Below are 27831 nucleotides of genomic sequence, written 5' to 3'. Positions count from 1 at the left end.
GATAAGTCCCACCCCTTAGGGGGCGTGTTCGCCTCAGGCTAAAGTTCTCCTATAAAATTGGTGAGCGTGCTCCCAGCGCTCTCTTCTGCTTTCCTGGTCTCCGCGGGAACAGTGGTTCTGTAAGTCTATTCCTCCATTAAAGCTGTCTATATTTTGACAATCTGTCTGCATTCGCTTACGCCGTTACACCCTGAGGATGCCAGGGGGGAGCAACATGGCTCTGGTTCTCCAATAGTTTAGGACTTAAAAGAACAAACAAGAACACACAAATATCAGTTCAGAGCTGACTAGACATTGTAACTGATTGATCCAGAGTATAGATTTTTAGATTGCAGGGGACTATGTGAAAGTCCTCAGCATCAGTGGATTCAGAAACCACTGAAATCAACAGGGTTGGTCCCACCATGTTCATGTTTCCCACAGTCACCCTCTCAGAAAACACTGCACCCACCCAGGGTCACTGGAACCTGAGGCCGAGCCTGGGAAGAAGCAGTTTCCTTGACTCACTTTTGCTCACTGCTGTGGGGAAGTCCACTCATCTCTTATTCTTTTTGCTTGTTTTTGGTTTTTTTGTTGTTTTGGAAACGTTTTTACTGTGTAACAGCTCTGGCTGTCCTAGAACTAACTCTGTAGACCAGGCTGGCCTTGAACTCATAGAGATCTGCCTATCTCTGCCTCCCCGGTGCTAGGATTAAAGCCACTGTGCCTGGTTCAATTTATCCGTTATTCCTAATTCCCCTCACCTGCTAGGGATAAAGGGAACCAAATCTAGCCAGTCACCAGGAGAGTTGTCTGCCTCCCTTAGCTCTCATCTCTCTGATCCCATCAAGCCCCCTCATCTTCTTACAAAGTCAACCTTCTCTTCCTTGCCTTCTGTTAATGTGAAAGGGGAAACATGCTCCCTTTTGGACCCCTCACTACAATGTTCTGATTTATGGGCCATTCCTCCATTCTGGTTTCTCCTGGAGTCAGTAAAGATCTATCTTGTTGCCCCGGACAGTCAGAAAGTGCTATAATATTAACAAAGAAGCAGCCTCAGTAGCTAATGCTTGGCTGAAATTCGGCCTCCCTGCCTCTATCCCTAGAGTGCTCTGCTAGTCAACTCCCTTCAAACAGAGTTAATGCTGACTACACAATAGGCTACATTTCCCCATTGTGCAACAATCACAGGACAAGCTGACATTTCAAACACATGGGTTGAGAGCAGCCATTAGAAATGTTAGCATTGAGTGAGGCTACTGAGAATATCCCTTTACACGGAAAAGAGCCTGGATTCGCACTGTGGCTCTTCAGTTACTAATGTGGTTTTGTGCTCCTGAACCTTCTAAACTAAGAACATAGCATTACCAGTATTCACCTTCTAGGATAGCTGTATTAAAAAGCATAAAACTCTCAGCATAATTTCTATCCTGAATGAACTGACAGCCATGCACTTTTCCTGTGCTGTCCACTGCTAACCACCTTTAGGAAGGGAATCAACCACACCAACCACAGTTGGTGATAGGAATTTCTGGATCCTGCCTTCGTAAATCCCATCTTCCAACAAACATCTCGTTCTCATCTTTGCCAAAAAAAAAAAAAAAAAAACTTCCATCCTTTCATGCCCGTGTGTTTTCTCTTACTATCAGAGTTCTGCCTGAGCTCCACCTCCTCTGCACATTCCAAACTGAGAGACCGTGGCTCTCTTCCTATCATTTCTAAGGATTAATCCTCCTCTAGTATTCCTCCCACCAATATTCTCTGAGCAAATCATAGAGGAGCTAGGGATAAGGGCTCTTACTTTTCAGAAAGAACCACAGGCCAGTTCCCAGAGGGCAACAGAGGTCTAGGCCCAGGCCTCACAGACCCAAACCTCTTTTTCTCAAGGCACAGAAAGAGGGAAACTCAAACATGTCTTGAGTTCCATGCACACACATCTCCTTTCCTATAGCTCTGTGAGGTCATCGTTGAAGTAGAGCAGTATTGCAGGTGTGTGAAGTGTGCCATCCATATTAAGATAGTCAAACTCGTCTTCTTCATCCCGGATCCCATTCTCTTCCAGGGTATGGTCCATGTTCAGATTCTTCCCATCATATTTCCATGTGTAGCTGGCAGCATGTGCATTATAGGGGAGATAGCGGTGTAGGATTTCCCACATTGATTCCAGAGCCCCCACCTAAAGAACACAGAAGTATTCACCTCTAGAGTTCTGTATGGTACATAACACATACCCTCCAAAGGCCAGGAGAAGGGCCTTTATGCCTAGCTCCTTTAGGATTTGCTCTAAAGAAACTAGAGAGAATACCAGAAGAGAATCGGTCCTCCAAAATGAGATAGCTTGGATCAGAGTGCCTCCATTAGCAGATAGCACCCTTCAGACACCCCATAGTCCCAGAGAATCCAAGTTGAAGCTCCAGCATACAACCAAGACACCAGAGTCCTATCACTTCTAACAAACAAATGACTCAATAGAGTCAAAGCCAGTGTCCCTCACTGGCGACTGAGTAGACTAAAAGTCCAACTGCTGTCTGTAACAGCATACCTGCCCTTCGAAGGACCACCATCACTAAGATGCTGGCCTAGACCTATGAAGGAGACTGGGGTAGCTGTAACTCAAACATACTCCTAGAATTGCCAACCCTGGGAACCTGGGCCATTTGCTTTCCTCTGTCATGGTACTGTGAAAGGAAGAAAACACAGCTTCCAGAAATGATTTCTGGTTCCCACTTAGCCTGTCCCCAGGCACCAGGTCTCACCTGCAGTGTGTGCTCCTGCGACGTAAGAGTGTTGATGATACGGATGTTCCGGGTCTTGGCAGACAGCCGCCCCACCTGGTAATTCGACCCCTTCCACCAGGGCTTCCCGAAATCATTAGCCCAGTCTGAACGAGGCAGAGGAGGTGGGACGTGCACGAAACGGCCCCGCGGGGTGCGGTATCTCAAGCAACCAGTCAGCGGATCTATGTGCTTGCGAATCTTTAAAAAGCGAGGGTTTAGAGAGGAGGATAGGAGCAGTCACTATGTCGGGTTCTGGTTATTCCCGCCGTCCCTCTCTTATTCCCCCCCCCGCCCACCCCTACCCCCCCTCCGCCCGCCCCTACCCACCCCCCTCCGCTCTCCAGCGCCGCTTCCACCAACCCCACATTCCAACAGAACTCACGTCTCTGGTCTTCGGATCAAACCAGTGGCTAATGTCCTGGCCTGCAACTTCCAGGATGGGTTTCAGCAGTAGGTTCCCTGAAAAGGAACAGAGGCCGTCAAAGGCCGGTCACCTAAGCGCCAAAACCTGCTCCCCAGCCCATCCCTCACGTGTACCCCTTACCTTTAAATTCCTGTGCAAGCGGCGTTAGATTGTACACATATCCCAGGTAAGACACCCACAGGTCTTCGGGCTGGTTGTGTTCCGCTACTTCCGACGGCGTGAAGTACCGACGATTAAAATAGTCAAAGTCTGGCCCGGCCACTAGGCCCCGGCGCGGCATGGCTCCTGTTCTATAAGGGGCAGCAACTCTCTCTGACTACTTCCTCGCTCCTCAGCCGTCTTACAACTATCAGGTTAGAGAGCTGCCTGGAGTGCGTTTGTCGCTAACATGGAAACCATTGTCCTTTTCCGGCCACCGTCCACTGAGGTTCAACCCTGCGTCAGCAGGGCGGGGTCTGGGCTGCCCGTGTTCACCGGAAACATTCTTGATCCGGCACCGAGCATGTTGTTGAGTTTCTTAGAGAACATGAAGATCCGATTGGTATCGGAGTCTAGGCTACATAAGTTACTTAGATGGTGCGGAGACCAGACTAGAGGCTTTTCAAATTTCAGACATTTCTAAAGGATGGTTAAGAAATTTCAGGTAACGTTCTCGCGATATTCTTGAAATAGCCTAGTAGGCGTCTATAAGCCCGGGCTGAAATAAAATCTCGCGAGATCTCTGGAGTGGCGGACCAGGAGACGGCGGAGGAGTTGTCACGAAAGGGAAGAGCTTGGGAGCACTCGCGAGATCTGAATACCCGACCCAAAACGCTCTTAGGAAGTTTAAGGCTCAAAGGAAGTCCTAGGGCCAATGGCCGGAGCTGGGCCAACCATGCTGCTACGGGAGGAGAATGGCTGTTGCAGTCGGCGTCAGAGCAGCTCCAGCGCCGGGGTTAGCGTGGGCGCGGGTTCTGGAGGAGCAGTCGGGCCGCGACATCGGGCGGGGAAGGGAACGGGGTGGAAAGGACAGAAAAGAGAACTGCAGTTCCCAGCAGCCCACGCGGCACCACCTGAAGCCCGGGGGCTGCTGGGAGCTGTGGTTCTACGGGTGTGCAGCCGAGCGTGTGCGCGCCTGAATTCGTGTCCTGCCCTAGCAGGACTCTGACGGGGAACAGGAGGACTCACCGGCTGCGCGTGCCCGTCAGCAACTAGAGGCATTGCTCAACAAGACCATGCGCATTCGTATGACAGATGGAAGGACACTAGTCGGATGCTTCCTGTGCACCGATCGCGACTGTAATGTCATCCTGGGCTCTGCGCAGGAGTTCCTCAAGCCGTCTGGTCAGTGTCCAGGGAATACACACCTCCTCGGGAATGCGGCGTAAACTCACCGCAAGGCTTTCTCTTGCGGGCCTTACTGCACCCCTCGTATTCCGGGGCGAGACCGATGCTTGCCTGCCGTTCTGATGCTCTGACCTTTTTTTCCAGATTCATTTTCTGCGGGAGAACCCCGTGTGCTGGGTCTGGCCATGGTACCAGGACATCACATCGTTTCTATTGAAGTCCAAAGGGAGAGCCTGGCGGGGGCCCCGTATCTCTGACCACAATCGCACTTCTCTTTGAGACCATTAAACCCTATGACCAAAGTGGCCGGTGTCTGTGTGTAGGTCCGATGTCAGGGCAGCGATAACCCTTAGAGGTTTATCTAAGTTCAGGGGCTTTCTCAACCTAATGCCCAGGGAGTACCAAGAAAGCTCAAGAGTTTTAAGGCAACAAGCCCTAGGGTGGGCCCCTCCATCTTCCCTCCCACGCTGCTGCTTCAGATTGTAGCGGGAGGGGGTGTCATCCTGCTCCGGAAGACCCATTGTTTCCCACCCCGGCCTGGCAACACTTAGTTCCTTTAAGCTGGGGTCAGAGAACGGGCTCGGGTCCCCAAGGGGAGCTGGGTAGGCAGCTGAAGCAAGGCCCCCTCCGCGCTATTAATGGAGAAGTGGCTTTGGGGTCAGGGTCAGAACTCTGGGGTCTAACCAGGAAGAACGGACTAAGGCGATAAGGAAAGGCAGGATGCTGGAGGATGCTCTGGTCTGCCCATTTGTAGTCTCAGGGATTTGTTTCCTACTCCTGAGCCCTGGGCAGGGACAACTGTATATAAGCCACCCCTGTATTCACAGAGCACATTTATTTCATAAATTCTTTATTGTTTGTGATGGTTCCTTCTCCAGCGTTGTCCCTCAGTCCCGTAAATATTAGAGGAGCTGCACCAGCTAAGGAAGGCACAAAGTTCAGCTCTCCTATTTCCGCTAGGGGAGAGAGAGAAGATGTGCAGGGTCCAGCCCAAACGTTCAGGATTCAAGTGAGATGTTCTGGGGCATGGGAATTTTCGCCAGCATTGGATCCACAGGTGGTGATGGTCCATCAAAGGGATACTAGAACCTGACTCGGGCAATGGTAAGGAGCAGGACAAGGCAGAATACCCCTGAGCTTGCTTCAAGTCCTTCCGCGTCCAGGAGGACAATCAACAGAATTCTTGACTCAACGCACCTCAAACCCAGACCTTTCCCGGTGTGGGAACAGCCCGGGACCCTGGTGAGGCCGGGATTTGCTTCGGCTGTGGGATGCGCCGGCGCCTGTAGAGGGCACGGCTGTAGGGTACTAGGCAGTCGGCCAGGCGGAGACGCAGGCAGAGGCGGCGATAGGTGGCCAAGGCAAGCACAAGCAGCGGTACCAGCAGCAGGAATCCAGTGACCAACAGGGCCGTGAAGCCTGGGTCCCGCAGATGGGCGGTGCAAGGGGGTGCCTGGGAGCGCAGGAACTGTGCAGATAAGAGACGTCAGACTCTGGCCCACTGGGTCACACTCTGCCCCTGAGGGAAACATCCCAGGTCGGGAAGTTGTAGCTCAGACACCCCATTACCATCACCACACACGCATACCCCTTGGGGCCCATGCTTACCTGAGAGTGGCAGAGAAAGCCGAAGCCCAACATGGTGACAGCGGGTAGCAAGATGGTCCCCAGGACTAAAGCCAGCAGGAGAAGATTGAAGACAGCCACCAACAGATTCTGAGCCGTTACTAGCACTGCACAGGCCCAGCAGTCCAGGGGATCCCGGGGCTCTGGGCCGCCGGCAAGAACCGAGCGTTGGGCTCCCGGGACCTCCGCCATGGCCTGGCTGGTTCCCGCCCCGCACCGCTGCGGCCCTTATAGCCCTCTTTCCTGCCCCTCCCCCGGTGCAGCCTCTCCCCACTCCACCCCACCCCCAACTACCTTATCCTGGAATGCAGCTCCAGGATTAGGCATCCTCATCCCAGGAGCAGACCACAGCTCTGGACATTCCACAGGCGCCTCCGGGGAGGGGCTCGCCAGCGCCAGGGTCTGCGCTGCCCTCCCATCAATCCATCAATTCCCGGCCCTTCAACCGGTACTCTTTACAGCCATCATCAAAACACATGGGTCTCTTTTTTTCCTGCTTTTATTTTTAATATTAATATTCTCACACAAAAGTCACCGAAAATAGGGTAGGGTTGGGAAGACCCCTCTGCCCCTGGGGCAGAGAGACAGTGCAGTGCGAGGGGGCGGGACTGTAAACCCCCCCACCCCTCCGCAGCCCCAGCGGGAGAAGAAACTAAGAAAATGAAAATAAAGCCCCAGAGAAACTCACCCCAGGGTGTCCCTGCCCTGGGCTATTTCACGCCTTTTAAAAAAAAGGGGGGGTGATGGTAGAGGTGTCCAATGTTTTTTAAATTGGCCGAGGCTGGGGAGGACAGGGTTTCTTTTCCTCATAGTTCTTTCTTTAAAACTTTTATTTTTTTTATTTTATTTATTTATTTTTTTTTTTTTTTTTACAAAATACCATTTCAGTTCCCACTTCTTCCCTACAGTACAGGAGTCGCTCACCCTCAGGTGGGGTTGGGGTCGGGTCGGGAGTGGGGGTACTGGTCCAAGAAAGTGCAGGACGTAGGGGAGGGGAGCGGGTTTGAGCACCATGAGAGCCCGGCTGGAGCCGCGGGCGGACGGAGACCGACGGGCCAAGCCCGGACATATATACTGGGGCGCAAGGAGAACCCAGGAGCAGGCCTCCCAAAGAGGCAGGAGGGATGGCTTGGGGGTGCAGGAGGTCGGGTTTCCCCCCCCCCCCAAAAAAAAGAATAAATAGAGGTGAGTGGGACTGTTATAAATTAAAAAACAGAAACAAAAAAGGAACAAAAATACAAACCATAATCAAATGAATAAACAGACATATACAGGGATCACAGCTAGCATTGGGAGTAAAAAAGGAGGGCCTGGGGGAGGGGTAAAGCCCATAGAAAGAATCTCATTAAAAACCTCGGCTGCCGAATGTCTATGTACACAACGAGCCGCGAACGTCTGCCGGCGGGCTGCGTGCGGCCGTGCGGCGGGCAGGCTTGAGGGAACCCGTATGTGACCCCCGCCGCCGCCGGAGCCTGGTCCTTGTGTCTGTTGCTAGAAAGGCCAAAGTCGGTGAGGGGAGGCGCTGGTGGGCGAGGGGCTGCCAGCCCCCTCCCCGTCTCCCATTTTTTTTCCTTTTTTTCCTCGTATTTGTTAAAAAAAATTTTTTTTCTTAATAAATTAAGTGAGGGGAGCTGCCAATAAGGGTGGAAGGGCTGGGCCCGACCCCCTTCCCGGCCAGAGGCGGGACCTAGGTCCAGCCCAGGCGTGTGCTGGTGGCCCCGCCGCGCCCTGCGTGGGCGGGCGAGCGGGGCGTCCGGCCTCATCGCGACGTACTGGCTGGAGCCTACGGAAAGAAAGCAAGAAAGCGGAGCAGCTTCAGTGGTGGCAGTGGCTGGCGGGTGTGGCCCGGCCGCTCCCGTGCCCCTTAGGGAGTCCCGGGGCTCTCACCAGCGTGAAGGCATCGTAGGCCTGCGCCAGCTCCTCCGTGCGGTACTGCTCTAGCACCACCACGCCCTGTAGGCCCGCGCTGCGACGGCGAGCACAGCCCTCGCAGTGCACCAGGTACGTGTTTCGGCTGCCGTTCTCACTCGTAACGAACAGGATGTTGAACACCTCCACCTAGCCAGGGAAGGGGCTGTCAGCAGGAAGGCGGCCTACTGTCGTCACCTCGGGGACCGCGTGGAGCCCAGGCGCTTTGTACTTACATCGCATTCGTTGCAGTAGTAGGCAGGCTCGTCCTTGACACGGCCTTGGTAAGCGATTTTCTTACCGGCCCGCACCAAGCTCTCCCGCTGCACCTGGCAGTGCTTCATTGACTGCAAGAGGCAGAACCTGGGGAAGAGCCAAAGGTGGTAGGGAGACTCCAGGAGAAGACGTGCCAAGGCTGGGGGAGGGGGAGAACGGGCTGAGCCCAAGACCTTAGCTCTACCAATTTCCCTAGGCAGCCCTCCCTCCCCTTTCACTTCTGAGTTGCATTTCCTGTCTTGAGTACATCACATTTGACATTTCATGTGTGTGTGTGTGTGTGTGTGTGTGTGTACACCACAGTAAACAAAGGCTATGAGACGAGAGTAGGGGTTTTGTGGAGCTCCTCAGCACAGTGACTTCTGTGAGCACACTGCAGGCGTGGATGAAGACAGGCGAAGAATGAGGAGAACAAGGGTAGGAAAGAAGTCAGGTGGCGGTGGCTGCTAGCCAAACGGGCCTCACTTGATCATCTTGAACAGGTCCGGATCGCTGATTTTGACCGTTCGAGCTACATTCCAGGACACGTGAATCATGGGCACTATGGACTTGACGTTCTTCACCTCGTTCCATTCGTAGCGCTCCAGGGCCAGCTGGTACTGATAGGCTGCGGGCCAGAGAAGGTCACTAAGGGTTCTCCACGAGCCTCCCCCCCCCCCCGTTCCCATGCCACTTCTCCCCAGCAGGGCCCATTCCCCACACCCTTCACTGTCCCGTGATGACCGGACCCCACCCTCTCACCGGTGAGGGGCCCCACGTTCCAAGCAATGTTGTTGCACCAGCCAGTAGCCTGCACCCAATGCACAGTCCCTGCATTAATCCACACAAGGTCCCCAGGGCGCTGCACGAAGCGGTAAACAGGAATATTGGACGCATATAGGTCATCCAAGATTGGCCACCAGGAACCAGTCAAGTAGTCCACACCATGCCTGTGGAATGAACAGCCACGGACAGGGTCAGGTGACAGAGCCAAGGACCCGATTGTGGTGGGGTGACTAGCAAGGGGGCGGTGCGCACCGATCGCAGAAGGCGCTGATGGTCTCCCAATAGTGCTCGTGTACTGCGAACCACTCACAGTCCCCGGGGCCAATGTTGATATTGACAGAGCAGAAATTGTTATTCTCTTGGTGGCCTGCAGAGGGAGATAGAACGTCATGGATTATCTCAGGCAAGCTGGCAGCCACCCTTTGCCCTCATTGGCTACCAGCTAAGCACTGAGTGCGCACTTCCCGCACCGTGCTCAGGGTGAGAAGCACACCTGGCGTTCGGCTGCCAGGGACCTTCATATATAGCTGCACGGTGTTCATGCCCAAGATGGTGTGGCCCACATGGCTGAGCATGTTGCCTGTGGATGTTACTCTCATGAAGGCAGGCAGCTTCAGCAGCTCCTGTAGCTGGGGCTTCCACCTGGGAACAGAAGAATGCCAACATCGTAAGAGGGTATCTCAGCGTTTAGCAGGGTTTCATCCCAGCTTCACTGGTCCAGCCTCACCTACCTCTTGGCATCAGACAGGTCGATGTTAGTGCCAAACTTGATGATATGATGGTTCTTGGGGTCCGGTGCACTGCTGCTGGGGCAAAAACACGGAGAGGTGTTGGCGAACCAAGGGACCAGAAGAGCAAAGCCAGACGGGACGGAAGGAATTCTACTTTACCTGGGAGGGGTCCCCGTGGTGCTGTCTGGTTCCTCCGACTCTTCATCCTCACTCTCCTTCTCCTCCTGCTTGGTCAGATGAGTGGGCAGGTCTAGGTCAGTGACCTCCTGAGGCCCACTCGAGTCAGACCCCAGCACCCGTCACCAATGGGGCATGATCCTCACCTGCAGCGACTCCTGGAAGGAGGATGCCTGGTACTGTGCGTACTTGGCGATAGTGGTGTGTGAGCGGGAGCTCTCGCAGGGCCAGATCTGTCTCGTGCCCGTCAGGTCCCAGTTCTCGTCTGAGGGCTGCTGCACTTGGGTGCGGACCTCCACTGTGTGCTCGCCGCTTGCTTCCACCAGGGTCTTGGTGGAGAAAAGGCCTAAGTCTGTAAGGGAGTGTCAAAGGGATGTCCGTCAGGATGGGATGCTCAGCTCATCCTTTCCCTTCTAACTGGCCAGGCCTCTGAGGAGGTGGACACAGATATGGCAGAACTCAGTACCAAAGAATCAACAAGAATCCCAGCCCCAGGAAGCCGTCAAGGCTGCCTTCTGTGGGTCCTTCCCCAGCCCCTTTCTCCAACTTCAGGCTTAGCCTCTCAACTAGAAGCCTCAGATGTGCTCATGGCCACATAGTAGGCAATCAGTGAATAGCAAGTGGTCACTGGAACAGGGAAAGACGTAGCTAAGCCTGAAATGTCCCTCAAATCACTCAGTGAGAGGAGAGATTTAAGGGTAGAAAGGAAACAAGACTGACCCTACATTTATATAGCTTCCTCTGGTTTAAAATTTTGCACCATAAAAGACTGATAAAGAAAAAAGCCAAACCAAGTAGTCTATGATCTATTCTTTTCATTTGTTTTGTTTATGGTCTTTGCAGACAGGGTTTTTCTGTGTAGCCCTGGTAGCCCTGGCTGTCCTTGAACTCACAGAGATCTGCTTGCCTCTGTCTCTCAAGTGCTGGGATCAAAGGTGTGCGCCACCACTGCCCGGCTCATTTCATTCCTAATCACTAAGACAATCAGAAGTGACTCTAATCACTCCTGAGAGCCACCTTCCCGTCCGTGTGTCTACTGGGGACAGAAATGACAGATGAGAAGACCTCAAGGCTGGCTGGCACACCACAGAGCACTTCTCAAACACTGCCTGTACATGACTGAGTATGAGGGTCGCTGTGGCAAGTCTGCAAGCACAGGGGCGGTTCTCAAAGAGTCCACATACCACATCCTCACGGCCTTCTGCATACCCCCCCCCCAAACTCACTGAGCCGAAGTGAGCCAGCCAGGCCCCTGATGACGGTGATGGGGTTGCGAGGGTCTGTACAGAACTGCAGCAGCACTGGCGAGAAGGCGTCCCGTTTGCTCTCCAACTGAGACAACCAGGAGACACTGAGTCAGATCCTTTCCCCAGGCTCTCAGGACCCAATCCAACCCTTCTGAGAAGAGTGGTTCTGGGGGCAGACGGCATACATACATAGATGCTGGGGGTGGGGGGGTTGAGTTTCTCCCGGGGCAGCTTCTCCTCAGTGTTGATCTTCGGTTTCACAGACTGGGCAGGGGAAAGGTAGGATTCTCGAAATTTCCCTTTCACCTTGGCATTCCTGTGAGAAGACCACAGAATAAGATCAGAAACACGGGGTAATGAGCAGGAGCCTATCCCCAGGACAAGTAGGCAGCCTTGGGTAGTAGTCCCCGACTTACTTGCTGGCACGCATGACGTCAGCAGCACAGTGGCTGATAGTGAGGTCTGCCATGCGCAGCCGCCGTTCCTCCACCTCAGAAGCAATAAAGGTCTCCTTGTCACCGCTCTCCACCTTGATGAGCCTAATCTTCAATTCCTTGGGGGGCCCCTCGCTAAGTGACCGGAGCTTTAGCATATCTGCCCGGCTCACCCCTGGGGGCCCTGGAGCGTCCTCTCGAGTCTTCTTCCCAGGGACGGGGGCTGCTGGGGGTGTTGGCTGAGCAGAGGGTGCAGCAGCAGGTGGGGGCGTTGGAGCTGTGGGTGTCTTGACTTTGGAAGCCCCTCCTAAGTCCGGCCGGGCCTTCTCCCGGCCCTGGATTTCTTCGCTCTGCAAGTCCAGGTTCCCCAGCACCCTTCGGCTCTTTTCTTTGGGAGCCTTGGCCTTGGTCTTAGCCCTCCCCTCACGGGGTCGACGACCCACACTGTCCCTACAGGCCCGTCTGTGCCGCCGATGCTCCTTTTGCCGGCGCTTGCCACTACCTGGACCCGCTGCTGCCACTGCCACCGCCACCCCACCACTCTCCTCCTTAGCCTGTGTAGGAGGCAGCAGTGGCTCAGTCCCACTGTCCACTGGCTCTGCTATGTCCACTGGGTCTGCAGGATGGGTGGCACTCCTGCCTACCCGCTCGACAAGGGTCTCACAAGCCCGACTGATCTCTTCTAGCACCTCAGACTCAGAACGAGCAGGGGGCAGCGGCAGAGATGGGGGCAGCTGGGCAGGGGTTGCGGGGCCTGGTGCTGGCTCTTCACCTGCCCTGCGCTCCCGGGCCCAAGGCCCGCCTGAGGTAGAGAACTGAGATGACGAGGAAACAGAGGGGGAGCCCTGGGCGCTAGGGGCCATTGAAGTGGGTGGAGGGGCGGTAGCACCTGATGCAGGACTAGGGGAATACTGAGTGGTGGGCAAGGACCCGGGCCTGGCTGAAACAGCTGCTCCAGTCCCCCGGTAACAGTACTTTTGTCCCTCAAGAACAGAGGCCAATGATTTGAGCAGACTGGCCGGGCTGGCTGGTGGAGGCGGTGGGGGCTGAGACTGGGGAGGTGGAGGAAACTTGGCTAGAGGCGGTGGTGGTGGCAGGGCTGGTGGTGGCTTCTTCTCCTCTTCTTGGATGGTGGTCGTGGTGGTGGTGGTGGTGGTGGTGGCAGTGGTGGCAGCAGCAGTGGTGGTTGGGGCTGTGTCATTGGGAAATGGAGGCTGTAGAGATGCAAAGGGCTCTTTGAGTGGGGGTGGGGGCACCGTGCCTGCCTCCTGTTGCTGCTCCTCCTCCTTTCGGATGGATTCATCCAGCATCTTCATGATGTTAGCCAGCCCATCAGGTAGGATCTTGAACTCAGCTGGCTCTTCAAATTGATCCTCCAGTGGAGTTGGTGGAAAATCAAAGAGCCTCGGGCCTCGGGCAGGCAGCTCTCCAACCCCAGGTGGCACAGGCTGGGGGGCTTTACTCAGAGAGCCTGGGGGTGGCCCCTGCCCCACCTCGGGGGTCTTTGGGAAGGAGACCCTGGGCCGGGGGCTCTCCGAGCGCCTGAAGCTTCCTGAGGTATTTTGGTGGCAGGAGGAGGGAGGGGCTGGAGGGAGGGCAAGAGTCAGTGGTGGAAGAGGTGGGTCCTGGGAGCTCAGTGTTGGGCTAGATGGCCTGGGAAGGGGGTCTATACTTCTGGCCAGATAGGGGGGTGGAGGGAAGGGCGCGGGCCCAGTAGGCCTACTGCTGTGGCGGCTGTTGCTGCTGCTGCTGGTGGTGGTGGTGGTTGGGGGAGTGGGAGGGGTATGCGAATCCTGAGTGCCCACAGAAAAGCGGGGGGTTGGAGGCCCCAAGAAGCCATCACGGTGGGGAAGGGGCGGGGGAGGACGGGGAGGTCCCTCAGCACCAAAGAAGAGCTCCCCTAAGATCTCTCCATCCTCTCGGGCTGAGCCTGAGCGGCAGGCTGAGCCCTTCATCCAAGCAGGGGGTGGTGGAGGGCGTGAGAGGCGAGGACAGGGGGGTGGAGGGGATGATGGGGTCCCAGGTGGTAGGGATAACTGGGGAGTGGCAGCAGGCGCTGTCAAAAATGGTTTCCGACTGCTGTGTGCCGAGGGCCCCAGGCGGGCCTGGTGAGGGGAAATGTCCAGCGCAGGAGTTTGGTAATGGTCAGCGCCAGGCTGCGAATAGAAAGGGAGGAGATCAGAGTGCTCTTCTAGCCCCTCAGACACCTCCACCCACCGTCAGCCCATGACCATCACATACAATGCCTGGGCTCGGCTCCACACCCCGAAGACCAGTGTTGTTACTTCTACTGCTGCTACTGCTGCTGCTGGTGCCGGGGAGGCCAGGGGGCCGGGAAGGGGCGTAAGGCACGCAGGCGGTAGATGCTGCTGGTGAAACGCTGGAGTCCATCCGCGACCTCTGAACTCTGCTCTCTCTAAGGTCACTTCCGGGGGGACGGGTGGCAGGCAGGCAGCCATGGCTCTCTGCTCCTGGGGGTCGGGGACCTGGACCAAGGGGTGTGGCTGGGACCAGCCGGTGGCTGGGCGGATGAGCAGTGTAGGCAGGAGCAGGGTATGGATATGGGTGAGGCAGCGAGTGCCGCTGCTCCTATGGGAGATAGACATGGTCACAAAGTGAGGAGGGGAAAAGACAGAACTTACAGGAGGTAAAAGGTGACGGTTAAGGGGCTCACCTGGCGCTCTGGGGGTGCCGAACCCTTGCGCTCGGGGCCCCAAGCATCTCCATGCAGGGTGTTCCACAGCCCTGGCTTAGTCAGCTGAAATGGAGGGCTAACAGCCAGGCCAGGCAGTGGTGGTGGAGGTGGGGGTGGAGGAGGGGGTGGTGGGGGTGGTGGTAATGGTGGTGGAGGGAGTGGCAGACCCGGGGGAAGGCCAGCCTAGAAGAGAAAGAACAGAGTGTGAAAATCCTACTCCTTGCCCGGTCCATGCACCCCCTCTCCTGCTGACCCGCGGACAATCACCTGTTCAGAGCTGCAGCCTCTCCTCCGCTTGCCTCCAGGGCTGAGGCCCTCCTCTCCTGAAGGGCCAGAGAGTGCTGCTGGAGGCATAGGCTGTACCACTGGGGGTTCAGCAGATCGCTTCACAGGAGGACCCCCTCGCTTAGCGCCATAGTTCCGTTTGTGCTGCAAACAGAGAGATGCTGGCATGGGCCCCAGCCTCCCTCAACTCCCTTCCCCGATTCACTGAGCTTCTGCCTCACCTCAAGGTGCAGCAAATTCCACACTTGCTCCAGTGGGGGCAGGACCTTGGCTCGGTGCTGACAGGAACCAGCATGAAAGTTCCAGAGCTGGGCCTGGGGCGGGAGCAAAGGGCCAATTAAGATAGATTAGAGACACCGAGCCAGACAGCGCAATCTCAGCCACCTGTGTCCCGCCTCGTCCCACCTGCTGCAAACGACCAATTCGGGGCCCCAGCTCAGCAAAGCTTCCTCCATATCGAAGGGCCCTGTGGTAGCAGCATACAGCCTCCTCACTGTCATGCTCTGACTCATACAGTTGTCCAAGCTGTTCCCACAACCCGGGCTGGGCTGGCTCCCGGACCAGTGCCTGTACACAGCCATGCAGAGATTCCAGCTTCCCGTGGAGGGGTCTAGGGGAAGGTGTCCTACAGAGCAGAGGCATTGGGAGTGATCAGGCTTTGGGGAACACTTCAAAGTCCCAGTTTTACCTCCAATCCTAGAACTTCTGAACCCCCCACTTACCCAGGAGAATAATAGGGTTTGTTTGGGTGCCCGGAGTTACTGCCATGTGATGGGGGTAAAGGAGCAGGGAGTGGGGGCTGCCCGATGCTGACAGAGCATCTGTAAAGAGAAAAGGTCCGTTATGTATTGCCAGAAGGAATGTTGCTCCCTAGAAAGGAGACATTAACAAGACTAAGAGCAGGTGAGGCTGGTGTCTGGGCCCACAAAATAATAGGAACTCACAGCGAGTGGCGGAAATGAATAGAGAAACAGGAAAAGAAATGCCTGGAGAGGGGACTCAGGGCCCAAATCTCACCTGCCTCCAGGCAGCCATGAGCTTCGAGGAGGAGGATGGGGTGGGCAGGAGCTCCAAGCCCCAGCACAGCTCAAGCTCCCAAGGGCAAAGGCTTCCCGTGCAGAGCGGGCCCCTGGAGGGTCCACTGCCCGATGCATCCAGCCTAAGTCAGGGACAAGAGATCATGCTGTAATGGGGGACAAAACATAGCTGTACGCTCAGCTAAACCAGCCCCAATCTTTCCCTTACCAGGTCAGCAGTGGCCCCAGGAGCCCTGGAGACGGGGCACGCCCCCCTGCCCCAGCTCTCTGGCACGATGGTCCCGCTCCAATTGCTCTTAACAAGAGTGCCCACTGTTTCCAGGCGGCAGTCTCTGGCCTTCCACAACCAATTCTATAGAGAGAAGAAAAGTACACTGAGCTTGCCAGTACAGTCAGGGCCCAAGCCTGGTCTGAACTGTCTGAGCAGGAAGACTCAGGGCAAGGAGCCGGGCAGACACCGGCATAAGGAGCCCCTAGAAGTCCGCAAGTGGAGTAACAGGAATATGGGACAAGTAGCGGGAAGGGAGTCAGCAATAGGTACAATCCAGTCGCTGGACTAAGTGACAGGCTTTCAATTCTGAGCCACTAAAGCAACCTACCGCGCGGCTGATAACCCAGCCTCCGTGGGAGCGTCCTCTCACAGCTTCAAACGCTTCAGAGATTTAGCCAATCACAAGACTTCTCTCTCCCCAGAAAGCCAATCATCACCCTTGTCTCCGCCTCAGTAACAGCCTGGCAGGAACCAATAGGAGCGAGGTTAGCCGAGCACTCCACGGCCTCCGGAGGAGGGCGGCAGGGCCGGTCAGACGAGCTCGCTCTAGGGTGACCCCGACGTGACCCCAAAGATACCACCTAGGGTCCACATCTCGGATCAGAAACCCGTGGCCGACAGGGCAGTAACCTCAAGTTGGCTAAGACCCATGATAGTGAGGATGGGAAATCACTCACTAGCCGACCTGAGGGCAAGCCTCACACATCCACCCAACAGGCAATGGTCCCCGCCAGCCTGTTCGAGTCGTCCTCTGTCTATCCACCCAAGGACGGACAGCAGAGCAATACAAATCGCAGACAAAGGCATCGCTCCCCCTCCTCACTTCACATCACCCAGCGACAGACTCTCCACTCGATCACCCCGGTACAACTGCTTAGGTCTAGCAATCACAACGAATCCGGCCCCCAGGTCCGCCAGCACCTCTATGGGAATGCTCCACCTCCAGCGCCGGACCCAGTCCTAAATCACGGTCAAGTCCCCAGGCTCATACCAAGTTCCTCCAGCTCCTCCACTTTCCCTGGCTGAGTCTTCAACACCGGTCGGCCCCCCTAAGCCAGTCCCCCACAAGCCCTCCAACTTCTGGGAAGCTGCGCACCCGTGGAGTGGCCCTTCTCGCGTGGCTCCTGTATCCTCTATGCCCCTTCCCTGCCGGGGCCACGCGGTTCCCCACGGCCCACGTGGCCCCCACCCCCCCAAGGGAGGGGGGATTTCGGGGGTTGCCCGTGACGTGGCCACTTGCGCAGCGGAAGCTGTGTGTGTAAGGGGGGGGGTCCTTTGGGAGGGTGAGGAGGGCGGGGCCCAACAGGCAGTGACATCACCCCTGTCCCACTCTCACCGCCTACTCCCTTAAAGAACCCAGAACCCGTTTCACTTCCTCCTTTACGGCCCCCCCCCCTTTACTCCTTCCCGTCGAAGCTGACTGGACCCAAACGGACACAGTCCTCTTCTGTCCTAGGCACGCTCCCTTTAGTCCCAGATTTCCCTTCTCGATTCTCAGAGCCCAGAGCTGCTTCCCTGCGCATACCCCAGGTCCCCGCAGGTAGGGAGCCGGCTCCGCTCCCGGGATCGGTCCATTGAGAGTCTAGAGTACAAAGAGCGGCGAGAGGCGAGTGTCGAGTACAAAGCCGCGGGGGCGGGGCCAGCGCTCCAGCTGGAGAAAGCGCCGGGCAGGAAGCCGGGGGAGAGCGCGCGGCGAGGGGTTGGGGGCGGCTGGAAAGTTCGCCTTGGCTGAGAAGTCTGCACTGTGGGGAAATTTCCACCCAGCCCACAAAGGCAGAAGGGGTTCTGGCGAAAACAGTCTTCCCTCCCGCTGGGGCAAGGTCATCTGTGCGTGAAAATGTTTGGAGCCCACTGATTCCCGCAGGCTACTCGGTCCAAGCCCTGGTTGGGGAGACTGCGCTCCGCGGACTCCTCAGTTCACGCGGAGCTCCGGCCAGAACTCTCCTGAGCTGCAGTCTGTCAGTTGCCAAGCCCTGGGACCCGTACAACGCTAATGTGGTCAAGTGCAGCCCAAACTGAGGAGACCGAGGGACCAGACGTGGACAAACGGCAGCTCGGGGTACCAGATGTCAGAGAAGCTGACACCCTACTAAGGAAGTGGTGCCCAGAACGCTGCTAGTTGCCAGGAAATGCAGCTTCCCCTTCTGCGATGATGACACTTCCCCTCTGCCACTTCCCCTTTCCCACGGGGAACTGACTCAGCTTTCCCTAAACTACCGAGTTCCGTCCCTCCAGCCCTCTTGATCTTCAACCTTTATCCACAACCTCCCACGACGACACCATGGACTACAGGAGAGCGCTCCAGGACAAAACTTCCTGTACCCTAAGCATAATCTCGCCAACCACCACGGATATGTGTCCCCCACCAGGGACGCGGGCGCCTGACTTCCCATCCGCCCCACGAACAAAGCCTTTCTCAAGGTCTGAATCAGGCTTGGGGTGGGGGAAGAGTGAGTCACTCAGAAAACCATCCCCTGTTCCCACTGACTCAGCCCCCGCCTCCCTCAGCTCACACAGACACACAGTCAGAGGCAGACACAACTCCTCAGCCCACACACTGCTCGCCACCGGTCCCGCGGAATTTCCCCTCAGTCTCCCTCAAAACGGCCCCACCCCGCGCTGGGCAGCCACCACACTCACACCTGTTCCTCAGTCGCCACCGCCGCCGCCGCCGGCTGGCTCGCCGTCCACTCTCACCTACACTCTCGCTTTGAGGCACGAATGGCCCTCCCCGACTCCCAGTGCTCGTACTAACCAAGGGGAGGGGGCAACCAGGGACAAGCACAAAGACAGACACCCACAGACTCCTCGCAGACAGACAGAAGGTAGATGCACACGCCCAGGGCCAGGCTGGGAGGCCGACACACTTCTGAGGCTGACAATCCAGCCTCCCCAACCCGACCTACAGCCCCAAAAGCCGGCCACCCAGAAAGGGTTAATTCCACTTGGGCCTAAACCACGCCCTCTCCATCCGGGCACTCCCGGTAAAGCCAAGCTCCGCCTCCTGCATCCGGGATCTGGACTCTAGGACTTTAACCGACCCCCTCCTCCTTAAGTCCCAGGAGAGAACCACTCCATCAATCACACCCACTTAACTCTCTCTGGGCTTGGGGCAGAAGAGCCCCTCCGCGCAGGTCCCGGAACGCGGGGTATAAGAGGGACGCTTGGCACAAGGCCCGCGGTCCGCAAGCAGACACTGGACGGCCAAAGACACCAGACCCCGCAGACCGGTTTTTCCTGAGCCTGCATTTAGCCGGCACGCACCGGCTCGAAGGTGGGGCGGATCCAGGAACGACCCCCGCGGGTCCCATTCCTTTGCAATCTTCTTTCGGCGTGACGGAAGCTAGGAAGTTACCGGCTCGTTTCTCACCTGGGAGAGCCGGGGGGAGAGGGAGGGCCGCGGGCTGAGGCTCCGCAGTGACTCAGCCTCCCGGGCAGGCCGCCCGCCCGGGATTCCCTTCCCCAGCCTTCCCCCGCCGCCGGCCCCTCCCCGCCCCCATCGACAAGTGACAGTGGCCCGGCGCGCTGGCCCGCTATGTGTCACTGCGGGCGTTGTGTCTGCCTCTGACTGGGCGCTGTGTTCACCAGTCAGTCTAACAGGGCCGGCTGTGTGTAGGTCTCGGTGTCTGTGTGCACCTGCATATCTGCTTATCTTGTCTCCCTCGGTGCCTGTGTCTGGCGCGTTCCTGTCATTATCCCTGTCTACTTGACTCCGCGAGGCTGTCTCTGTCTGTGTGTCTGGTTGGCTCCTGTCTCAGTCTTTTGTCTGGGTCTGCCTCTGCATTACTGTGGTGATCACGTGTGTCTGTGCACATGCCCTTCTGTGTTTGCCTTCACGTTCTCGAACAGAGCCAGGCTCGAATGGCTCTCTTAACTCCCCTGAATTGTGACTTCCTACTGGGTCAGTGATCCTAATGGTTAGTCAATTATTTGGGACTCTGTCTGCCTTCAAGTTCAGTCCCATTCCTCAGCGTCTTCATTCTATCTTCACAGCTTCCTGCAGCAACCATGATGGAAACTGCTAGCATTTATTAAATGGTAGGCACTGTGTGAAACCTTTTACATGCATCTTTTAACTCTTGCCCAAAACCTGGCATAGAAGTACTTGATTACCCTATGTTGCAAATGAGGTAACTAACTCAAACAAGACCATTCTGCAAATGCGAGGACAGCTGGGCTTCTTCCAGGACTACCTTTTCTACACTGCCCCTGACCTGTTCTCCCTCAATTTTATCCTTGCAGGCTGCCTCCTAGCTCAGCCTTCCACTGTTACTATCCCAAATGTCTCATATCCTCTAGAGAAGATGTGGGCAGGAGGCTCTGCGGCTTCTTGGCAGTGAAGCGGTCCATTCAGTTACAACACTCATTCAACACAAGTCTAGCAAGGCACCAATGTGCAAACCATCATGCTAACGCGGAGAGGTAGGAAAAAATAGTCCTATTCAAGGAACTCAATGAAGAATGGGGAGGAGCAACACAGAACCCGAGAACTCAAGTTTCCAGCCTAGAGAACATTCCTTTCTCCTCAGGGAGGGAGCTGCAGAAGGTCTGGGGAAAGCAGAAGAGTTAGGTGTGCAAAGCAAATCCACAGCCGGTTATGGTGAGGATGGGCCGGAGATCATAGAGGTGACATTCGAAGATGGCCATGACAAACACGAGCTAGCTGTATGGCAGTGATCCCCAACATCTCCCTGCATCAATTCCCAAGCACTTTTTATTAGCGTGACGATTCCCTCCTACAGAAGCAAAGCCTTCCCCTTCACAAGAAGAAATTTCACTGGGGTGTATCACATCTACTTTCAGCCTGCAAACCCTGGCTTTCTTCAGTTAGCAAATGAGTTGTAGCACTGGGAGTGTGGGATAAGAGGTTTCCAGGTAGTTGAGAGGCTGGTGAAGTACAGGAATAAACCATTCATAGGAGAAAGAGGGGCGAGCCAACCCGGAGGGCTGAACCATTCAAGCATGGCATGTTGGGGGAGGCTTATAGTTGGACGGGACCATTCTGATGAGTGGGCACGAACCAGATCATAGCATGCGGTGAAGAGTCGGACCTGGGGGAAGGAGGTGACACTCCGCAGCCAAGCTTACCAGATGGAGTTTGAAGTATCCAGTCTCATTGGAACAACCACCCTGGCAATGGGGAGCAGCAGAAGCCGTGGTGTGGGGAGTGCTATGGGACTGGCATGGTGCCTGGGGGAACCTAAAAGAGAAGATTTCAGTTAGAGGTGCAGTCTCCCACAATGGAGGAGTCCCTTGTGTTCCTTGCCCCCTCACTGAGGAGAAACCTGGCTCTAGAGGTCAGATGAGATGAGAGAATCAGTTTCCATAGCAACCTGGAAAAAAGCCATCCTCCTACCTTCCCCCCCTCAAGAAGCAGCCTGGTTCAGGTGGTAAAGGGGACATGCTGTGGCACCTGAGGAAGTCTACATTGGACACCAGTGCATGATCCTCTCCTGGCTGGACCCAGAGTAGGCACAGTTACAGCCAAGCCAGCCTCAGTTCTGGCCCCAGGGCATGTGGACCCTAGGCCTTGAGTTCTGCTCCCTCCAATCCAGGAGTTCCTCCCCAACCTTAACTAGACACCAGGTAGTCAACCCCACCCTTTGGACTCTGACCCTTCCCGTTCCCTTAGGCTGGTATGGGCAGGTCCTGGCAAGTGGCACAGGTGGCCAGACAAGATGAACGGGCCCAACAGGGAGGAGCCGTCTTTGCAACAACTGTGACTCTGGGCTTGATCCGGGAAATGGCCTCTGCAGCAAGCTCCCTCCATGTCACCTCCAAGGCCATATCCTGTTTCCCCATCACCTCCTTCCTCTGCATGGCCCAAGGAGGTGATAGGGGCCCACTCCCTTCCCCCCCCCCAATCTTTGATACAGGGAGCTAGGTCTATTAATACAAGTCAAGGGCCAAGAATGAGGTTGATACAGGGGTGAGACCTCCGTCAACCCTCACCTCAGACTCACTCCTCAGGAACCTATGTTTTCCATCCTCCTGGCCCTAGGACCCCCACACTTGGGCTCTCTGCCTGGCCTCTCCATTTCCTGGCCTTCCAGGCCCCATCTTTCCCCCTGCCCCAGAGACTTAGGTTTCTGGCCCCCAGCCTCCATGATGCAATGTACCGCAAGCTTTCTTAGCCGCTGATGACACAGCCCCCGGGGAGGTGTTATTTCTGACCTAAGCAAGGCCCTTAAGGGGCAGTGGTCAGCTGCAGGCTTGAGAAAGCCAGATTGCCAAGGTCTGTCTTTCTGCTGGAGAAATATGCTAGAGGCTGCAACCCTTCAGGACAGGGAGGCAAATTCAGGACTAAGCGGCTTCCCCAGCAGTTGACAGCATTGTGGAGGTGGGCTGTCTTAGAAAGGGTCTAGTCTAGTGGGGAGAAGGGAGGCCTCAGGCCGGCCAAGAGGAGTGAGGGGCAGTCAAGGGGGTCAGAAGGGTGTGTGCGGGTATCTGGACACCAGAGTGGGGGAGGGCCAACAGCCATTTAAAGGGCCAACCTCAGAACTTTAATCCCTTACCAGCCTTGGCCCCAAGCAGCAGGCTGTAATTCATCTGTCCAACAGCTGGGGTGGGGGTGGGGGGCATGTGGATGAGGAGGAGGGGCTGGGGCCTTCTTGTGCAGATAACCAAACAACAAAAGGGGAAGCTGAAGGGCCAGCCCCCAAGTGCTCAGGTCACCCTGCTGGCCTGCAGATCTGCCAGTGGCCCCCACCTGGTGGCCCACAGATTCCTGGTCATGGAGTCAAAGGAGAGAGCCCAGACTCAGCACCCTCAGGACAGGCTGTCAACCACTTCTTGTGCCTTTCCAGCCACAGTCGCTGTACAGCCGACCTGCAGGCCCAACACCAGACAGCCTCAAATGCCCTGCTCACCAGCCGAGCCTCTGTAGACACAGCCTGCCAGCTCCCCTCCTGCCAGCACAGAGTGGCAGTGGCCACACCAAGGCTGTCCCTTTAAATCATTACCACCCCTGACGGTGTGGACAAACCAAGGGCCCTGCCCCCCAAGCAGGCAGCTTGCCACCTCCCCACCCCACCCCCAGTCCCCAGAAATGTAAGGGCCTTTTAAAGGGACATCAGAGAGGCAGCCCGGTCTTTAACGAACCCCTACCCCCTCCTCACACACACTCCCAGCCCGTCTCCAGCAACACACAGCCCCCTGCCTCTCCAGAGGGCCCCCCAAATTCCGGTTTTCTCTCACCCCTAGAGACTGCTTACAAGGAGAAAGGGGCAAAGGAGGCTGCGGGGAGCCATTAAAAGATAAGGACTCCCTCCTCCCTTAAAGCCCCTGGAGACAGGTCGGAAGAAGCCAGCCTGAGAAACAGCGAGACAGAACCCCAAAAGGTGCCTCGGGCAGAACAGGGGAGCACACACTATGGGGTGGGGGGAAGGGAGTCAGGCTGCACGAGACAGAGGGTGACGGAGCCAGCAGGCGACAAGCCCAACTCGGGGGGGAATGGAACAAGGAGGGCTGGGGGAAAAGCAAGGCCGGGGGAATCGGGGGAGACGGAAAGGGGTCGTCCGGGAGGGTGTAGGAGAAAATAAGACAGGGGGAGGGGGAGCCAGGCTGGGGTTACCTGCTGGGTGTCTGTCCCCCGGCGGAGCCCCCAGAGTCCGGGTAGGGAGGGGGGAAGCAGCAGGGGGGGAATGGGGGCTGGGGGGGCGGGGGAGACGGTCCCTCCTCTGCCTCCTGGGCCTGCCCCGACGCTTGCAGCCTCTGCCTCCCTCCCTCCTCCTCCCCGTCCCTGAGTCCCGGAGTCAAACAAAGAACTGTAGCAGGCTCTCCCCAACCCCCTCCCTCCCTCCTCCTCCTCCTCGTCCTCCTCCTCCTCCTCCACCTCCTCCTCCTCCCCTCCCTCCCCACCAGCAGGCTCCCTCCTCCTCCCTTCCGGTCTCTTCCTTTAACTACCCGCTCCCCTAGCCTCCCCCCACTAGTCTCTCTCCACCCACCCCAACCTTTTACACACCCCTTTAGCCTAATCATGTCCCCGCTAGGGAAACTGTGGAGTCCCTTTGCAAAATGAAAGGCTCAAGAGAGCGACGAGGGAGGGAACCAGAGTATCGCTTGAAAATCATAAGCCACAACATAATTATCTTAACAGCCAAAGAAATCATCTTAGCTATTTTTTTAGGAGGGGAAAAATAAACCTAAAGAAAGCAATGCAAATCTGACTAAAGCCCACGTTAAATAAGGTACATAAAGTAGTCGATGCTAATTCCTGACACACACACACACACACACACCCCACACACACGTTAGCAAAACTCTCCACTCTTCTCTACCCAGTCCATAGTGACGGCTACGTTAGAACAGGTCCACCCACTATAATAACTAACACCATTTAATAATGCCTATTTTATGCCAACCACTATGCTAACGCTTTGCATAAATTATTTCACTACCCCCTCCCTTCAGCTAAAAGGTAGGTATTGATATTTAAATGTCCAAGATTAAGGATTGGAGGCTCAGAGAGGCTGTGACCTTTCCGAGTCCCAATCCTGCAGAGCTGGGATTAGAATCCCGGTTTGAGTTGACAGTCCAAGTTCTAAGGCGTATAAAAGGAGACACTAATGCCCAACTTAACAGAAGGGCAACCACAGATATCATTGAGTTCCTCTCTCAAAAGTGGGCAATGGCAGAAGCTGATCCACCTACCTACAAAGATAAAGACCTTGGCTTTTCAGCCTAACACTGTATCCTCAGTTTGGTGAGAGGAGGTGGAGCGGCTGTCAGGGATGAGTTGGTGTGTATACCCCACGTACAGCTCTTCTCGCAGGGGCAGCTGTCTTGCAACTACACCCACTTCAACTCAAGATGGGAAAGGGGCAACAGGACACTGAGCCATGCAGCAGGTGGGAAAGTAAAAAGATTTCTAGGAGACTCTTGCCAAGGCGCCAGCGGGGGTGGGGAGGAAAAGGAGATTGAAGAGGAAGTTTTTCTTTGGCAAGCTAGAAAAAAATGACCCAGAATTCTCTCAACCCAGCAAAGGAGCAAAGTCTTTTAAGCCACACCACACCCGCGCCCCTCCCCCCCACAAAACTCCAGGCCAGGGTTTCCCACCTGCAGGACGCTAATGCCAAGGGAAAGGAAAGGGGAAAGAGATGGCACGGGAATGGAACGGGACTCCGGGCTGAGGTGGGAGGGAGTGGAAAGGGGAGGAGATCGCATTGCCTGGCAACCGTCCCGGGGCACGTGCACTGGTGACATCATCCCAGGCCACCTCTAACACAGCCCTTTGACTCCTAGCAGGGCGAAGAAGCCGCTGGCTGGCTGTTTCCTGGGAAATAGGAATTCTGGAAACCCCAAAAAAGAGACGAAGGAGGGAACCCAGGCGTTCTGCCTTTATCTGTATTAACCCCAGCAGAACTAATCCTAGGGAATCCGGCCAGTCGCCTGCCTCCTCCTGTCAGCCTCCAGCCTTGACCTCCCAACCCACATTTCTGACTGTCCCGACACGCCCCTTCGAGATACTGTGTCTTCTTTCTTCTGGGCTTGATCCCTGGTCAGGGGCGGGAGACTAGGGACAGGGCACCCGAGGGACTCCGTCTGCTATCTGCGGGATCCCCTGTGCCCCAGCTGGCCGCCAGCCGTAATCTGTCTGGGTCCCCAACTCTCCCGCCCCTCCCGTGCTGTTCTAGGGCGGAGTCTGTGGAGTTGAAATCAGGACACGCCGAGAGGAAGAGTTATATAACCCTCTGGAGAAGCCGAGAAGGACGAGTGGAGCCGGGGACAGACTGTCCGAAAGGAGCCAAGGGAGGTGCAAAAATCACTATAGAGAGCTCGAAGGAAACGTTAGGGAAGGGGAGGGAAGGGGAGGGAAAGGGTTGGTATGCATATCAAAAAACAGGAATTAACAAGGAAAAAAAATGTGCGTGACGACAACCCCCTGGCCAAGTCACCTGGACCACCAGGGGCTTCTTACACTGTCCTGCCGGGTCACTACACTAACCGCAGCTAGGCCTGGGCGGGTGAAGCCTCGGGAATGGGTGCTTGTACACACTCCTTTTCTTTTGTGGAAACAACTTTAGCTAGACCTCGGGAAAGCCAAGACTGAGCCTGGGGGCTCGGAAACCACGGCTCCGCCTTGCCCACCTGGGAACTTTGGGGCGCCAGCTGGGGAGGGCGATTGAGAACACCGGTAGCCATCCTTCCCACCAGAGACTGACATAAACAGTCGACACCCGGCTAAAGAGCGCAAATCCACCCAGACGTCTGGGCCCGCAGGGGTTGAAAAACGCAGCCCTGGACTAGTTTGCAAACTCAAGACTGAAGACCTAAGGCAAGGGGGGGGGGGAACCGATTCGCTGCGCAGGCGCAAGAGACTGCCTGGGCGCGTGCAGTGGAAGAGGGCGTACTGGGAACAAGGCGTGTGGGAGTGCACGTGCAGATCCTGGGTAGCCACCGCCTCCCCCCTTCCACCTCCTCCCTCTCCCTCTTTCAGACTCTCGATAGTGCCAGCTCCCCATTGGTCACTAGAGCCCTGACGTAGGCGACGTCCGCTACAGCGGATTGGACAGTAGAGGGAGAGTTTGGGAATCTGGCGGGGGACGCTGGTTGGCCTGTTACTCCGGCAACTGAGCAAACAACCCAGGCAAGCGACCGAGATCCGACCAGAGAGCTAGCTTCTGGGTACTGCCTTACTCCTGACGGTTACGGAGTCACTTCTATAGCATCTCAGCTCCTTGCTTCTCTTTCTTTCTCTCGGGATTCTCATCCCCCGGGAACTAGGTGTTCTGTCTTCGACCTTCCCCACACACTCCAGCCCCCACCCCACCCCAAGACACGGCCACCGGCCACAAAAGGCCGGAACGAATCTGTAGCTCAGGAACCAACCCGCGTGCCCCTCCACCACTGTTTATTCTAGACCAAAAAGGTTAGACTGAGATTCTAGCCCTGTCCCCAGCTTCTGCCCTTTACCCATACGCTTACGATTTCCTGGAACAGAGGTGGGGGTGGGTGCCAGACGGATGACAGGAAATCAAACGAGAACCTCAGCCCGCCTTCCTTACACGCTGTGGGTCATGGCTACATCCTACCCCTACCCCCCACCCGCAAGCCTGGTGGGCGTCTCATCTTCGCCATCTCGCGGCTACGTGGGAAAGGTTCAGTATGGAGAAAGGGCCAAAGCCCAGAGAAGGCTAGGGGGACTGAAGACGGAAAAGTGGTATTGCGCCAGGGACTAGGGGAACGAACCAGGCGAGGCCTAGCGCAGAAGGTATGGTGGAGTCGGGTGAGCTGGGGAAAGCTACCGCTCCTAATGGGATGCTGAAGGTTGAAAACACACATCTCACCAGGGGAAAGAGCTGGAAGGAGCCTTCAAGTAGCCCCGTGACTGGAGGCTCGTCATGCCTGATCGCATATGATCTACATGGGCCATCGCCTAACCTAGACCTAACTGCAAACTGCCCTGTAGTCTTGTTCCTCAAGATCGTTGAGCCCCGCCCTAGTGTAAGTCCCTATCCCAACGGGACTGGGAGTACTTTCAGGCCCTCTTGACCTTTGGAACCAAGACCAGTTTTTCCGCTACCTTTGCCTTGTTCACTTCTGGGGACCTGGATGTCCTGCGCCCCAACATTGCCATTGCTTTTTCCAAGACCCAAATGCCCATCCCTAGCCAGATCCCTCCAGAGTCTGACGTTCCGCCCCCTTGCACGGAGATGGCTTTCCTCTTTTCAAAAGCCCCCGCGGCTCCCCATTACCTTATTCTGAGGGTCCCAGATATTCAGGATCCGCAAGGACTCCCGGGGGTCGAGCGGGCCCCCCTCTCCCAGACAGGGACTGGGGGGGCCCGCTCCACCCCGTGGCGCAGTTTGATTTTCCAACACAAACACCCGCACCTGCCCCCCCTTCCCCAACCCCGCCCCCGAGTCGTGGTC

At 56.2% G+C, this 27831-nt stretch overlaps 4 protein-coding genes across 13 annotated transcripts; 1 reads left to right on the top strand and 3 right to left on the bottom strand.

The window, feature by feature from the left end:
• Positions 1 to 589: 589 nt before the first annotated feature.
• Positions 590 to 3590, bottom strand: Cyb5d1 (cytochrome b5 domain containing 1). The gene is made up of 4 exons (XM_050162551.1): positions 3301 to 3590; positions 3139 to 3215; positions 2736 to 2954; positions 590 to 2155 (listed from the first exon to the last, which is right to left on the bottom strand). The coding sequence occupies exons 1-4, from the start codon at positions 3458 to 3460 to the stop codon at positions 1925 to 1927; spliced, it is 687 nt and encodes a 228-aa protein (XP_050018508.1). The 5' UTR covers positions 3461 to 3590; the 3' UTR covers positions 590 to 1924.
• Positions 3591 to 3669: 79 nt separating this feature from the next.
• Naa38 (N-alpha-acetyltransferase 38, NatC auxiliary subunit) lies at positions 3670 to 4812 on the top strand. 2 transcript variants are annotated; one of them, XM_050162556.1, is made up of 3 exons: positions 3670 to 3823; positions 4320 to 4503; positions 4651 to 4812. In XM_050162556.1, the coding sequence occupies exons 1-3, from the start codon at positions 3806 to 3808 to the stop codon at positions 4761 to 4763; spliced, it is 315 nt and encodes a 104-aa protein (XP_050018513.1). In that variant the 5' UTR covers positions 3670 to 3805; the 3' UTR covers positions 4764 to 4812. The 2 variants fall into 2 exon arrangements, with proteins under 2 accessions (XP_050018513.1, XP_050018512.1); XM_050162555.1 differs by lacking the exon at positions 3670 to 3823 and adding an exon at positions 3872 to 4114.
• Positions 4813 to 4956: 144 nt separating this feature from the next.
• On the bottom strand, positions 4957 to 6391 carry Tmem88 (transmembrane protein 88). The gene is made up of 2 exons (XM_050162554.1): positions 6115 to 6391; positions 4957 to 5974 (listed from the first exon to the last, which is right to left on the bottom strand). Exons 1-2 carry the CDS (start codon positions 6322 to 6324, stop codon positions 5705 to 5707), a joined length of 480 nt encoding a protein of 159 aa, XP_050018511.1. The 5' UTR covers positions 6325 to 6391; the 3' UTR covers positions 4957 to 5704.
• Positions 6392 to 6613: 222 nt separating this feature from the next.
• Kdm6b (lysine demethylase 6B) lies at positions 6614 to 27791 on the bottom strand. 9 transcript variants are annotated; one of them, XM_050162503.1, is made up of 24 exons: positions 27655 to 27791; positions 21047 to 21158; positions 16287 to 16419; positions 15896 to 16039; positions 15668 to 15809; positions 15373 to 15471; positions 15056 to 15275; positions 14872 to 14964; positions 14633 to 14794; positions 14345 to 14548; positions 13912 to 14259; positions 11653 to 13826; positions 11426 to 11552; positions 11216 to 11321; positions 10136 to 10341; positions 9972 to 10039; positions 9813 to 9884; positions 9575 to 9723; positions 9334 to 9448; positions 9058 to 9245; positions 8782 to 8923; positions 8277 to 8403; positions 8020 to 8190; positions 6614 to 7915 (listed from the first exon to the last, which is right to left on the bottom strand). In XM_050162503.1, the coding sequence occupies exons 5-24, from the start codon at positions 15802 to 15804 to the stop codon at positions 7892 to 7894; spliced, it is 4932 nt and encodes a 1643-aa protein (XP_050018460.1). In that variant the 5' UTR covers positions 15805 to 15809; positions 15896 to 16039; positions 16287 to 16419; positions 21047 to 21158; positions 27655 to 27791; the 3' UTR covers positions 6614 to 7891. The 9 variants fall into 9 exon arrangements, with proteins under 9 accessions (XP_050018460.1, XP_050018469.1, XP_050018463.1 ...); XM_050162512.1 differs by having other exon boundaries at positions 9972 to 10036; XM_050162506.1 differs by lacking the exon at positions 27655 to 27791 and adding an exon at positions 24611 to 25381.
• Positions 27792 to 27831: the final 40 nt, after the last annotated feature.

The sequence above is a fragment of the Alexandromys fortis genome, unplaced genomic scaffold (genome assembly GCF_014885135.2).
Source record: "Alexandromys fortis isolate MF-2015 unplaced genomic scaffold, M_Fortis_MF-2015_v1.1 scaffold_84, whole genome shotgun sequence".
NCBI lineage: Eukaryota > Metazoa > Chordata > Mammalia > Rodentia > Cricetidae > Alexandromys > Alexandromys fortis.
This window is presented reverse-complemented; position numbering and strand designations above follow the sequence as displayed.